At 44.9% G+C, this 14,830-nt stretch overlaps 1 protein-coding gene across 1 annotated transcript; it reads left to right on the top strand.

The window, feature by feature from the left end:
• Positions 1-8,825: 8,825 nt before the first annotated feature.
• Positions 8,826-14,764, top strand: LOC104031401 (guanylyl cyclase-activating protein 1-like). Its single transcript, XM_009483393.2, has 4 exons — positions 8,826-9,023; positions 11,644-11,793; positions 13,508-13,598; positions 14,637-14,764. Exons 1-4 carry the CDS (start codon positions 8,826-8,828, stop codon positions 14,762-14,764), a joined length of 567 nt encoding a protein of 188 aa, XP_009481668.1.
• Positions 14,765-14,830: the final 66 nt, after the last annotated feature.

The following is a 14,830-nucleotide window of genomic DNA, read 5'->3' as shown; positions in this document are numbered from 1 at the left end:
CATCCTGGGCTGCATTAGGAGCATTGCCAGGAGGAAGGTGATCCTTCCTGTCTACTCAGCACTTGTGAGGCCACACCTGGAGTCCTGTGTCCAGTTCTGGGCTCCCAGAACAAGAGAGGTGGGAACTTGTTGGAGCAAATTCAGTGAAGGACAACAAAGAGAAGGCTCAGGGAGGATCTTATCACAGAATGGGTGAGGTTAGAAGAAACCTCCAGAGGTCACCTGGTCCAACCTACCTGCTCTAACAGGGCCACCCAGAGCCAGTTGCCCAGGACTGTGTCCAGACAGCTTTTGAGTATCTCCAAGGACAGAGGCCCCACAACCTCCCTGGGCAACCTGTGCCAGCACTCAGTAACCCACACAGCAAAAAAAAAAAAAAAGCATTTCCTGATGTTCAGAGGGAACCTCCTATGTTTCAGTTTGTGTGTCTTGCCTCTCATCCTGTCACTGGACACCACTGTAAAGAGCCTGGCTCAGTCATCTTTGAGCCTTCCCCCAGAATAAAACCAGGAACAAGCATAACATGGCTTTAAATACTGTCCCAAAGCCAACAGTCCACACACAAGGTGGTAGCTGTCTTATGCATCAGCCTCAAGGACTTGTGGCAGGAATACGCTGGTGCTTGTGCTTTGTATTTACTTTTGAGCTTATAGCAGGAAAGCATTATACAATGCTGGCCATTTCCTCTTAAACAGAAGTAGACAAACACAAAAGGACAGAGGTTATTCTGTGTTCCACTGCCTCACCCAAATAAAGTAAACAGTACAGCTCTCAGAGAGAGACTATTGCTCTTCCAGGGTCATACTGACTTTGGTGTGGATTTCCATTTTTGTAATTAATAGCAGAACACAAAAGACCTGCACTGTGTTCATGATGTAAGCCAGTATAGTTTGTATTCTGGCTGTAGTTGAAAATAATGTTTCGCTCAGCATTCCAATGACTAATGAACTTTTGCTCGTGAGACTTTACTTTGAACACTGGGACTACCAGTGGTATTCTAGAAAAGGCTCCTTTACTCTGAAATATACTTCCTTTACTGACCCAAACAGCCTAAGTCCATTACTAGTCATAGGACAGTCTGAATACAAGTCACAAGCAGCGCATGAATCCATGCATTTGTATGTCTAGGCATCAGCCATAGGGAAGAAAGACTTGACAGTGCTTTTCCCCAATTTATTCTAAGTTTGTTATACATAAATTAAGTCTAATTCTTTGCATTTCCCTTCTCTTGAAGGCAAACAGGCATGGAAGGTACTGCTGCTGTACACAAGCCCCAGACGAAACCTCTCACACTGTGCAGAGGGGCTCTGAAAAGGAGAAGGATCGAAGGAGAGCAACAGATCTTGACCACTGCTGTCACCTGCGATCCCAGGCCTCAGGAGCTAGCAACAACCTTCCACCATGGGAAGGGGAAACCAGCACCGACGCAGCTACAGGAACGCACGGCTGCCCACCGGTCCCGCAGATTTACCGACGAGAGCGAAGCTGACCGCAATGCCTCCGGCGGGCCTCACAGCAGAAACCTTCCCAGGACGGGCTCCGCTGCCGGTTACATCTGGGCATGGCGGTCAGACAGCCGGCGAAAGGCAGCACGGTCGCAGCGCAGGCAGCGGCATGGTGGGGCCGGGCCGGACCACGGAGCCCGGGGGAGAGAGAACGGCCGCCGGCCCAGCCCGCCCCGCTGTTCCTCACGGCCCTGGATGCCAACAGACTGCGAACGCGCCCCGGTTCCTTGGGCCCTGCGATCCGGCAGGGCCACTCCCAGCGGGACCGGCAGCGGTGTCCCAGCGCTGCACAGCGGAAGGAGCCGGGTCCAGGACCACCACCGAGAGCCGAGCGATAGCAGCGACCCCGCAGACCGCACCACAGCGGAAGGAAAAGAGCGAGAGGTGAGGAGAGGAGAGGCACTGACCTGCCGACAGCCCGCACCTGGCGACCCCTGCCACAGCTCCGCAGTGTAAAGCCAGTCCCGCCCCCAGCCACCTCAGCACCGGAACACGCCACGGCAGCTTCCGCCTTCAGAGGGCCCCGCCTCCCCGCAGGAGAACAGCCAGTCAGCTATGGAGATACGAGGATAGATGTGATCATCAGCTAATTGCGGCGAAGCAGCCGCCTCGGCGCCACGGTTATCCTGACACATGGCACAAAATCACCAATCCCAAGTAGGGCTTGGGGACCCGCCCAATAACAAGGAAGCAACCAATCAGCCAAGGCTTTCTGAAGCATATATAGAGGTGTGGCGAGACCGTGGCTGGGACCGCGTGTCTTGGCGGTGCGCGTGGGCGGGCCTGTGGCATTGTCGGGGAGCGCCGTAAGTGCTGCAGAGTCACCGAGTGGTTTGGGCAGGAAGGGACCTTTAAGGACCATCGAGTCCAACCTCCCTGCCATGGCAGGGACATCTTTCACTAGATCAGGTTGCTCAAAGCCCAGTCCAACCTGACCTTGAACACTTACAGAGATGTCTAATCTAAACCTCCCCTCTTTCAGTTTAAAACTGTTGCCCCTTGTCCTGTCACTACAGCACTTGGTAAAAAGTCCTTCTCCATCTTTCTTACAGACTCCCTTTATATATTGAAAGGCTGCAATAAGGTCTTCTGGAGCCTTCTCCAGGCTGAATAACCCCAGCCTCTCTTCACAGGAGACATGTTCCAGCCCTCTGGCTGTTTCTGTGTCTTCCTCTGGACCCAATTCTAACAGGTCCATGTCTTTCTCATACTGGGGGTCCCAGAACTGGACACCGTACTCCAGGTAGGGTCTCAGCAGAGCAGAGCAGAGGGCAAGAATCGTCCCCCTCAGCCTGCTGGCCACCCTTCTTTTGATGTGGCCCAGGATATCATAGAATGCTTTGGGTTGGAAGGGACCTTTAGAGATCATCTAGCCCAACCTCCCTGCAGTGAGCATGGACATCTTCAACCAGATCAGGTTACTCAGACCCCCGTCCAACCTGACCTTCAATGGTTCTAGGGATGGGGCCTCCACTGCCTCTTTGGGCAACCTGTGCCAGTGCTTCACCACCCTCATTGTAAAAAATTTCTTCCTCATGTCTAGTCTAAATCTATTCTTCTTTAGTTTAAAACCATTACTCCTTGTCCTGTCACAACAGGCCTTGCTAAAAAGATTGTCCCCATCCTTCCTGTAGGCCCCCTTTAGGTACTGAAAGGCTGCAATAAGGTCTCCCTGCAGCCTCCTCTTCTCCAGGCTGAACAACCCCAACTCCCTCAGCCTGGCCTCATAGGAGAGGTGCTCCAGCCCTCAGATCATTTTGGTGGCCCTCCTCTGGACCCGCTCCAACAGGTCCGTGTCCTTCTTGTGCTGAGGGCCCCAGAGCTGGACACAGTACTCCAGGTGGGGTGTCACCAGAGCGGAGTAGAGGGGCAGAATCACCTCCCTCGACCTGCTGGCCACGCTTCTTTTGATGCAGCCCAGGATATGATTGGCTTTCTGGGCTGCAACCCCACATTGCCAGCTCCTGTCCAATTTTTCATTTACCAATATCCCCAAGTCACTCTCCTCAGGCCTCCTCTCAATCCATTCACCTCTCCTAGTCTGTATTGATACTGGGGATTGCCCCAATCCAGGTGTAGGGCCTTGCACTTGGCTTTTTGGAACTTCATGAAGTCCCAGCAGTGCAGTCTCCCTCACCTCTCATCTGTCTTCATCATCTGTTAGCATATACATTTGAATGCACTCGTATTCCTGCTTCTGATGTGAGCATGTAGTCCTGTCATAGGGTATTGCCGTAGGCTCTGTACTGAGTTTGCAATGCCTCGGGACTAAGGCTTGCCAGGCCTGCTCTGAATTTTCCATAACCTGCCTGCAGCTTTGTTTCACTTGGTTTAGCTGTGAGAGCAATTTCTCTAATTATCATGTTTCTATGGCTAATTTATTTTACTTACTTATCCTTGTGTGGTACAACCAAGGGTTTATATAGGTAGTATTAGCAAGTAGTTATTCTAGGAAGAATGAGATATTTACAACTCTTAACACAATGATGTAGTGTAGAGAAATACAGGCCTGGTAAAACAGCTGAGGTCTTAGAACTGGAGATGCAGGATTTAACATAGAGGAAAACAGACATGGGATGATAAGAGATGGGGTACAGGCTTTGTGCTGGAGACCCCATGGCTATAAACAACTAACTGATGATTAGTTAAAAAAATGCAGACCCAGAGCTGGACAAAACTGGTTTTAGGGGTAACAAAGTAAACAGATCTAAGATATGTACAGAGCACCATATAGAGTAAATTCAAAGGTAAATGTACAAATGTTGTGGCTTAACCCGGTAGGCAGCTAAACACCACAAACCCATTCACTCACTCCCGCCCCTTCCCAGTGGGATGGGGGACAGAATCAGGGGGAAAAAAAAAGAAGTAAAATTCATGGGTTGAGATAAAGACAGCTTAATAGGACATAAAAGGACGGGAAAAATAATAATAATAATAATAATAATATACAAAATAAGTGATGCACAATGCAATTGCTTACCACCTGCCAACCAATGCCCAGCCAGTGCCTGAGCAGCGGTTTTCTGCCTCCCCGCCAACTCCCCCCAGTTTATATACTGAGCATGATGTCATATGGTATGGAATAGCCCTTTGGCCAGTTTGGGTCAGCTGCCTTGGCTGTGCCCCCTCCCAGCTTCTTGTGCACCTGGCAGAGTATGGGAAGCTGAAAAAGTCCTTGACTAGTGTAAGCATTACCTAGCAACAACTACAACATCAGCATGTTATCAACATTATTCTCATACTAAATCCAAACCAAAGCACTATAGCAGCTACTAAGAAGAAAATTAACTCTATCCCAGCCGAAACGAGGACAAAAAAGAAAGAGAAAGGTGTAAATTTATGTTAGCAAACATATATAGATGAACCTAAGTAGAAGGAAAGAGAAGAAAGGAGAAAAAAACAAAAAGGAGAGAATGAGGAAACCATTAACAAGAACATCGCATTCCTCCCGGTGAAGGACTCCAGATGCTGACAATTTGTCATGACACCGTACCACTACAAACATCAGAGAGAAACACAGATCTTAATATCTAGAGGAGCAGCAGTCAGGTGAGTGTAACAGCAGAAAAGTCATAGAAACTAAGTGTGTGTGTTGCAATTTTAATTGTATTACTGCTATTAGTGCAACCTTTTTCCTGTATATAAGTACTCGACCTACATTATTTTCCTTTGCTTTTCTGTAATTAGATCAAGACTAATTATGACTCTTGAACTAGACTGTTAAAATTTCTATTATACTAACAATAAATTCTTGGCTTTACATATACATGTAAAGTGATGTGACTGATACTCTAGAGGGAAGGGATGCCATCCAGAAGGACCTTGACAGGCTAGAGAGGTGGGCCTGTGCGAACGTCATGAAGTTCAGCAAGGCCAAGTGCAAGATTCTACACCTGGGTTGGGGCAATCCCAAACATAGATACAGGCTCGGCGATGAGTCGATTGAGAGCAGCCCTGCAGAGAAGGACTTGGGGGTATTGGTGGATGAAAAACTGACTATGAGCCCACAATGTGCACTCACAGCCCAGAAAGCCAACCGTATCCTGGGCTGCGTCAAAAGAAGTGTGGCCAGCAGGGCGAGGGAGGTGATTATCGCCCTCTTCTCCACTCTGGTGAGACCCCACGTGGAGTACTGTGTTCAGCTCTGGGGGCCCCAGCATAAGAAAGACATGGACCTGCTCAAGCAGCTCCAGAGGAGGGCCATGAAGATGAACATGGGGCTGGAGCACCTCCCCTGTGAGGACAGGCTGAGAGAGCTGGGGTTGTTTAGCCTAGAGAAGAGAAGGCTCTGGGGTCACCTTATAGCAGCCTTCCAGTATTTCAAGGGGGCCTACAGAAAAGATGGGGAGGGACTTCTTTTTAGGGAGTGTAGTGATAGGATGAAGGGTAACAGTTTTAAATTGAAAGAGGGTAGATTTAGATTAGATATTAGGAAGAAATTCTTTACTGTGAGAGTGGTGAGGCACTGGAACACGTTGCCCAGAGGAGTTGTGGATGCCCCATCCCTGGAAGTGTTCAAGGCCAGGTTGGATGGGGCTTTGAACAACCTGATCTAGTGGAAGGTATCCCTGCCCATGGTGAGGGGCAGGAGGGTGGAACCAGATGATCTTAAAGGTCTCTTCCAACCCAAACCATTCTATGATCTATGAGCTATGATTCTATACATAAGGTATACTTCCTCTTTGTTCATAAACAAGATTTTGAATGTATCACTGAGTTCTTAGTTTAAGAATGTTTAGTAATGGTATCTAACAGATAGAAATCCTCCATCTCCTTTAGATACTGTCCTTCTTAAATGGATTACTGGTGATAATTTTGAAGGCTCAGTTACACCAGTATCTCACTACATTTCAGTAACACAAACGATTTTTTAATGGTCTTAATAATGCTTATCTGCAGCTTCAGTATAAGTAGCTGAAACATTTGTGATGCATAGTCTTGTTGCATTGATTTAGTATGCTCTTGAGAAAGTGAATTTGAGGTGGTACTACTTACATTGTTATATGATGCTGGCCACAAAAGATAAGCACATGGGCTGCTCAGCACTGTTCATTGTTTCAGGATCTAAAATTACTTCTCTTTGTTTTATTATTAGATGTTTATGGGTTTGGAAGGTTTTTTTTTTTAAAGTATGCTATCACTGTGTTTTAACAGCTACAGGTTTGTGAGGATAAAACGTTGGAATGATAACCATTGCTAAGAAAAGATAGTGATTGCCTCTGATTTGTCTGTGCTATTGTTATGAGTTGCCACATCTGGTTGCCTGATAGAGGTGAGGCTGCTACAGTTCCATGCCGCCAGGTCCAATGAGTTGCAAAGCTGGGCATGTATTCTTAGTAGGCACACACACAAACACATGTATACAACTCATACATACATATGCACCCAGCCAGCAACACAGACAGAAGCACCCAGCACTCACACAAACACAAACAGCACCAATGGCTGCATCCTGTCCACCTCTCTGGCTTATCAGGATGAAGATCCATCAGTGGGAAATACACACATATGCACAATGCAGATCGCTCCAGTAGCTGGGCTTAGACACTCAGTCTACCCAGTAGCTGGCTCTGGATGCCCAGTCTCCCCAGCTGCTGGCACCTGGATGTGCCAGACCCCCAAGGCCCACAGCCCCACTACAGTTGCTGGTACAGATCCCCTTGCACACACCAACATACACACAGACACGTACACTGTGGGTCCCTCCGGTAACTGTGATGAGACTCACAGGATCCTTGCTTTCTCCAGCTGTCTGTCTCCTGCACAAAGAAACACACACAGGCAAGTGGGTCTCCCTCAACCCCACAGTGTACAGTCTCTCCAGCAGTTGGGCTGGACCCCTGGTCCTTCCGATAGCGAACTCCTCCAGTTGTCTCACTAACAGAGACATACACCCACTTGATTCCCAAACCACTTAACCTCTTTGCTGGCTAGTCTGGCTTGATATTCACTAGTGATCATATACTGACGTACATACTCTCACTCGCTTCAGTTGCTAGCACCCAAGACATGCGGGACCCCGTGATCCATTGTCTGACACCAGCTGCTGGCACTTAGATCCTCACTGATTCCAGTTGCTGGCACCAAATACATGCAGGCTGCTGTGACCCACGGTCCCCACTCCGGATGTGGGCACTCAAATCCCCGTGCACACACATATACAGAGAACAGAGCTGCATGGCCAGAAAAAGAGTTACAAATGTTAGAAGACAGGAAAGACTGTGCCAATCAGGAACTGGGCATGGCTAGACACTCATACTGACTAGCAACCATTTTACATGCAGCCAGCCCCTTGTATCCCCTTTCCCTCCGTTTTCCCATGCTTGTTCATCCCCAAAACACCTAGACCCATTCCTTTCCCCACCTTTGGCTCCTCCCCTAAATATCCCATTGTAAGTCTTGTGCAATCCCCAAATGCTCTTCCCCTGCACCCCACAATGTTCTCCATACCCCTAGGCAGTAACCTCACTCAGTCTGTAAGGCACTTTGACAACTTCTCCCATTGACTCATTGTGGTGGGTGTCACCTCCAGGCTCATGGGGCTGATGGCTCCCCTTTGATAGCCTTAGAAGGAGCTGGGACAGGGGCTTCATTTCTCTTATTGGGTTGTTTGGGTTCCCCAGCCTGCATTTGTCTCTTTTTGCTCCTTCCTGTTTGTGCAGATGAGTCTTTCATGGGTCGATTGCACTTCTGTGGTGGTTCTGGGATTAGCCAGGTCAGGGGATTATTTGGGTTCCCTCACCTGCCGTTGTTCCTCTGTGCCCCTTTGTGTGTGTGGAGATGAGCTTTTTCCCACATAGCCTAACATTTATGATGTGCTACTTCTGTAACACTTTCTGGTCCCATACACTAAGTTATCCAACATTTCTATTTGAGAAAACAGACTCCCAGATCCAGTTAGAGAAGCAGATCTTTAATTCACCTCAAATCCTACATCCTGTAGCTTTTTCCTCTTATCTTCATATATAATTATATCAAGGTTAAAAATAGGGTAGTGTACCAAACCAGTATAGCTCCTGATGCCAGTGTCTGATTAACCTTCTCACCCTTTCTGATTTGGCTCCTGAAATAGCAGTGATTTGCTAGATTATCTTGCACCTCCTTTCCATTCCAAGATGACTGTTTGCATCATTGAAATTTTCAGGTTTGTAAATCAGCCTCTAAGCAGATTAACATTTATAATTGGCTTGTGGAAAGTTAGATCCCTCACTTAACTGACATTAATGTCGAACGTGGACTGGAGCAGACGGGTAGTGCTGTGAGAGCAACAGGAGGAAGAGGATCATTCCTGTAGCATCATTCTGCTGACCACATATATGCATGGGGAACAATAGCAGCTCCACAGTGGATGATCTGCAGGCTGTTGAGATCCACCACTGGTACAAAAAGTTCATGACGGAATGTCCTTCTGGACAGCTGACGGAGCATGAATTTAAACAGTTCTTTGGGCTTCGAGGGCTGGATCCAGAGGCCAATGAGTACATTGAACAGATGTTCCGCACATTTGATATGAACAAGGTGAGTTCTCTAGCAAGCAAATTAACTGCCTCGTACTGCTTAAAAGCAAACCAACTCGTGCACTTTTAGAGTCCTTGGTTTTCTCTTGCAAACATTTGTGTGGAAAGCTGCTGAGGGACACTAATATAAAGTAGGTAAATGCAAGGAGCAAATTAATGTGCATAGATCATGACATGGATTGCATAACCATAGGTAATGACACCTTATTATCTAACTACCTTGTGCAAGTTCATCTTTGAATTTTGAGAATTCTTTATTTGTGTATTAATTGACATGACCTTGTCTGACTAGCAAAATACTAATGAAAGGAGATTTCATTATTATTCTTGTATGTTCTTATTCTTATTATTCAAAAATGTATTAAATAGTAGAGACTACAGGAATCAAACACAATAGAAACCATTATAACATTCACAGAAGAACTAATTTCCAGGTATCGGGCAGCTGAAATTAATGCTGCATGGACAGACAATCTATGTGGCTCTCCTCAGTGCTAGGAGGTATAGCATATAGCTGTAGCTGGGGGCTAGGTAGTATTGCTCACTGTGACAGGCAACCACTGGCTGTCTCTAAGGTAAGAAACAGTGGCCCCCATAATTCCTTTAAGCATGCAATGCCCCTCACTTTTGCCTGTTTTTTATCCATATATACTTAAGCCTATGCTTGTAGGCCTGTAATCTCAATGACAGAGAAATATGGTTTTATGGCAGCCTGGGAAAATTCAGCTTTGCTCTCTGCTCCAAGGTTCTCAAATGGCTGGAGCAAACGTTTGTGAGTCAAGGAGGAACTAGTCACAGAGACATGTGAAACAGGTGGGAAATCACAGGGTCAGTTTTGAAGAAGGAAAGCCTAGGGACTAAGCAAAGGACATTGGTTTGGACAACATGTGAGAAGGCATAAGGAGCTAAGGAATGCTAAGGAATATTACAAAATTCTTAAAGGTAAGAGAGGAGCAGCCAGGCTCCGTTAGGGTAGCTGAGGTCTTGTGGTGGATGTAATAACTAGAAATGACTGCAAATCTCAAAGTATATCCTTTGTCATCCTGAAGTTCTCTGTGCCCAGGATGATGATAGTGATGAGATGCAGTTTTATAAACTAAACCAACACGTTTACAGTTCTTGCACAAGTCTATCCCTTTACCTCTGTCATTTCTGGGGATGTTTAAGGACTTTAAAATTTGTTCAAAGATATTACTCATTCCAGAGTTCTCCTGTGGGCCCCATGTTACGCAGTGAACAATTTTTTAAGACGACTCTCAAATTCAAATTTGGTAATACAAAGATAAAAAGGTATCTTCTAAATAAAGTGATAGTGGTCTCAAGGGGAATGAAGTAAGAGTGTGGCAACTAGTGGAGATGGACCTACATGAGTTAATCTTAGCCTGTTAATAGTTAGCCACTTAATCTAAGCTCCTTTTATAAACAAGGGCAACGAACAAGAGGACCCAGAGGAAGAGCCACCCTGTAGTAATGCAGACATTGATGGTGGATGGAATCATCTTCCCTCTGGACCTTCAGATTCTGAGAACTCTGCTGAGGACAAAGAGGATAAATTTTCAATAGAGTTATTTTATAAATTGCAATCACGCCCTCCTTTAGAGCTGGTTACCTTTGTTTTCTGTGACTTTGCTCAATGAAGTTATGAAAAACTCACATAAGGGGAGTACTACAATGATCCTGAACGAATATTGTAAAATGTTGTGATCCTTGCTGTAAAACAGCAGTGCTCTGCTAGTCCACCTACATTCGCCTTTTACATATTTTTATTTACATCCATTCCAGAAAGGTATCTGACTTTGTTTAAATACTTCAATAAATGAAAGTTTAATTTTTTTGCTCTGTAATTTGTTGAAGTATTTATTCAGAATCTTTGGCAGAGATACACTCTTCATTTGTTGTTTCTTTTTAACAACTTCAAATTTTAGTCAGTGTTAAATCTAAGGATTATGAACCTTTACTGTCTGGCATTTTTCTTGCAGAGGAAGCAAGAGCTTTTTGAGTTTCTTTGTAGATTCAAGAAATAGAATGTTTAAAAACCTAAATACAGAACAATTTTTCCAGCTGTCAAATCATGTTCTATGTATTTTAAAAAATATCTTCAGTCACTTTTTTTTTTCAGAGAATGGAGAAGACATCTATGGCTTACTGAAATAGCAGTAGTTTCCCACAAAGACAAAGCAGACTGGTACAGAAAACCTAAGGTAGAATTACCTTCCACTTTTCTTGCGGCCAGGGCTCTGGATCAATTTTCCCTCCCAGCAGGCCACAGGCAGTCAACTCTGGTGGACAGAGAGGGGTTCGTTCACCCTGGCCATGAGGAGTGACAGGTTCCATCTCTGCAGGTGGCGAGCACAGAGCAGCCTAGACATGTAATATATCATAACTTTAGGAATCCAGGTATTTAGGAGATCTTAAAGGTGGCCAGAGAAATAGTGCGTGCACATGTGTGTGTCTGTGTGTGTGTGTGTGTACTAAAGCTTTTTCCTCAGTCCAAGTCACTGTGCCATTTGTTTTTCTTTCTCTTTTAGCTGTGAATCTGAAGAGCAATAAGGTAAAACAGCTCCAGAGCCACAACTCCCTCGGTTTGTTCCCGTCACAGTTTGGTTTTCGTTTTCCAACAGGATGGATATATTGACTTCATGGAATATGTGGCTGCCCTCAGCCTCGTTCTCCGTGGGAAGATGGAGCAGAAATTGCGGTGGTATTTCAAGCTCTATGATGTAGATGGCAATGGCTGCATTGATCGACATGAACTGCTCAACATCATTAAGGTGAGTCTCCAGGGGGTCTGTGTTCTTTCCTCTTTCCTCAAAGACAAATTCCACCACACAAGTAAGACTTTTGTTATTCCCCATAGGATGATCATGGATGAGACCTTCTTTAACAGCATCCTTTCTTTTAGCGGAATTCCCCACAATCTCATAGTCCAGTAAGCAGACTTGACAGACTCTTCTTTACCACCACAGCATATGTTACAGCATAGCTAACTCCATAAAATTGTTTTAGCTGCCTAGGACCTAAATTGTACTTTCCAAGACTTCAGACTCTGTGATTGTCAGTTGCGGTCTCTGTAATGTGTCCTTCATATGTCCTTTTCCCCATGCAAATAGTAGTTGGAGAGTTACTCCCAGTTTGCTTTTTAGAACCAGCTCCTAAATGTCAATGTAATAAAACATTTCTGACTCTGGCAAATAGTTTGAAGAAGAATGACTGTCAATGGAAAAAATTGTATGCAAATAGCTGTTGTGGAAGGTGTTGGAAATTACAGGTGTATACATGACCTTATGAATATCTCAGAATGAATTATGCTGGAAATTCAGATTATTCTGTAGAGAGTGGGAAACTGGAAAGATGCAGAAAAGATTCAATGGCCCTAAATAATTTACAGTTCTGAATAAGAAAGGTCAGGAAATGGATTTGATAAAGATTTGAAATCTGAGCTGTTCACAAATAAACCCACTGATAAGATGTTAGTAATGCATTCTCATCTGGATATGAATTTTACTGCTGGGCATTGAAGAGACCAAACCAAATCAATAACTGTAATAATATACAGCCTCCTACTAATAACTTGCAATAGAAATACTCAGACATCACAGTGAAGCAACAGGTAGTAATTGTTTAACACAGACCTCTTGAGAAACAAGTCCCGTGGGCAATCATTGGTGGCAACTGATTTACTGCCCTTTGAATTTTGTGGGTGTAGTTCAGTGTCTTTTTTGGCAGCCTTAGGAAGTTGCTGAGTTTTAGTAAAATGGCATTTGAAAAAGAATGAAGAAACTTACCAAATATCAGAAGGTAAATACTACAAAATGAATAGTCTTAGAATCAGTATGAAGGCTCTGGAATCACATATTTCATGGACAGCCTTAAACAAAGGAAACAATTAGGCATGGAAGGAAAAGAGGACCCTGCACTATATGGTTATGAATAAGATGAATTTTAGTAAACAGTAGTGAATAATGCTTGAACTTTCTGAAGCTGAAAATGAATTTTCAGTGAGCTTTAGGGAGAAGCAGGACACACAGGAAGCAGTATATAAATGGAAACAGGGAAAGCAAGAATAGGAATAAATGACCACAGCATATAAAAAAGAAATTTCATAATGTCAAATGCAGAGGGTGTTTTACAGTGTTTATTGGGCTTGGTGGACCATAGGGTAATAGAATGTGGATCAATTAGGTGGATCCTGATTCTGCCATTTCTGTGGTGCTTAACCTCTACCTAAGCGGGTTTAGGATGATCTTCTGGGTTTCATCACTGCTCATTCCGTGCTCCAGAACCATGTTCCCTTTGCACCCTTCAGTGCCAATGATAAGGCCTGATGATTTCTTCTGTGTTTTCCTATGATGCTGGTTCATTTGTATGGGGAAGATACCAGGCAGGACTGTCTTGTTCTGAATCTACGCTGACAGGCTGCAATGGAATCTGTCTATCATTTTGGGAGCCATTAGGCAGCTTCCTATTCTTCCTCTTTTCTTTTAGGCTATTCGAGCTATTAATGGTGGTGACCATGAAACTAGTGCAGAAGAGTTCACCAACCGAGTCTTCAATAAAATTGATGTGAATGGAGATGGTAAGATTCCTGTCTTTCTCATCCAACTCAGATGGTCTCTGTGCTACAAAGAGACATCCATGTCTTCCCTTCTTGATTGAACTTTATGCCTTTTCATTTTATATTTGCTTGTTATATGAATTCTCATCCAGCAATGCGTTCTCCATTAATTTTGCTGAGGCATTTTTCTCCTTGCATCATACATAATCAGTATGATGGGATTTGTTCCCTGTACTAAGTCTCAGCCATGTTCTGTCCACATGAGTTTGGTAGTTGGATTTTGGAGTGGCGTTTAGTTTTGCCTTTTTGTATGTTGCTGTGTAGCTTATGTCAGAGTTAGAAGCGGGAAATATTAACAGATGCCCCCTGCTGCTCCTAAATATTTCAGCAGCAGGGAAAGGAAGAACTGGACTTTAATGCTGAAGTTCAGAGTTTCTTCACTGGGTCTGCTACAGGCAGTACAACAAGCACATGAAGCACTATGGACCAGTCAGTCAAAATTTGGTCAATGCCACTGTAGTCGCTGTATGTCCCTGAGAGGTATTTCTTTCCTTGCTACCTCATGGGCTCATTACCTTCTGACATGTTTTTTTGTTATTCCAGAAGAACTCTGCCGAGCTGCTTCCGTGCACAAGGGCTTTTTGGCCTAGGACAGAGAACCTATTTCTGCCTGTCACAGCTTCCTTCTGTCACTTCTTTTAAACATGAAAACCAGCAAGTATGGGGCAGGTTAGGACTATGACAGGTTAGGCCAAAAAGGAGGCAGATAATCCAGCCTTATTTATAGGAAGCTATGATCCCACTCCTTAGCTACGCACTTCCTCCATTCTTTCTTATGTACCCTTTCCCTTGTGTGCGTGGGGGGTGGGGAAGGAAGATGGAGTTGCCTGGATATCAGGGAAGTTTCACTTAAGCTTAAAAAGACTCTCTAAGGCCTCTTGGTGCTTTAGAACAATGCATGTATACTAAGTGGTCTCTAAACTTACATTACTGTACTCCTTTTCCTGTTCAAATGTGGATCGGTGTGATTCTGATGCCTTCTGTCTGTGTCTGACACAGGTGAACTTTCTCTGGATGAATTTGTGGAGGGAGCAAGGAAAGACGAGGAGTTCATGGAGGTTATGATGAAAAGTTTGGACCTGTCACACATTGTGGCCATGATCAACAACCGTCGGCATAGCATATAAATCAAGCTGGGAGAAAATGCCGTGCCAATAGACAGAAGTGTGCACACACACCAGAAAGGAGAGACA

This window comes from Pelecanus crispus, chromosome 1 (assembly GCF_030463565.1).
Source record: "Pelecanus crispus isolate bPelCri1 chromosome 1, bPelCri1.pri, whole genome shotgun sequence".
NCBI classification, from domain to species: domain Eukaryota; kingdom Metazoa; phylum Chordata; class Aves; order Pelecaniformes; family Pelecanidae; genus Pelecanus; species Pelecanus crispus.
The sequence above is the reverse complement of the archived record's forward strand: the minus strand, read 5'-3'. Positions and strand labels throughout refer to the sequence as shown.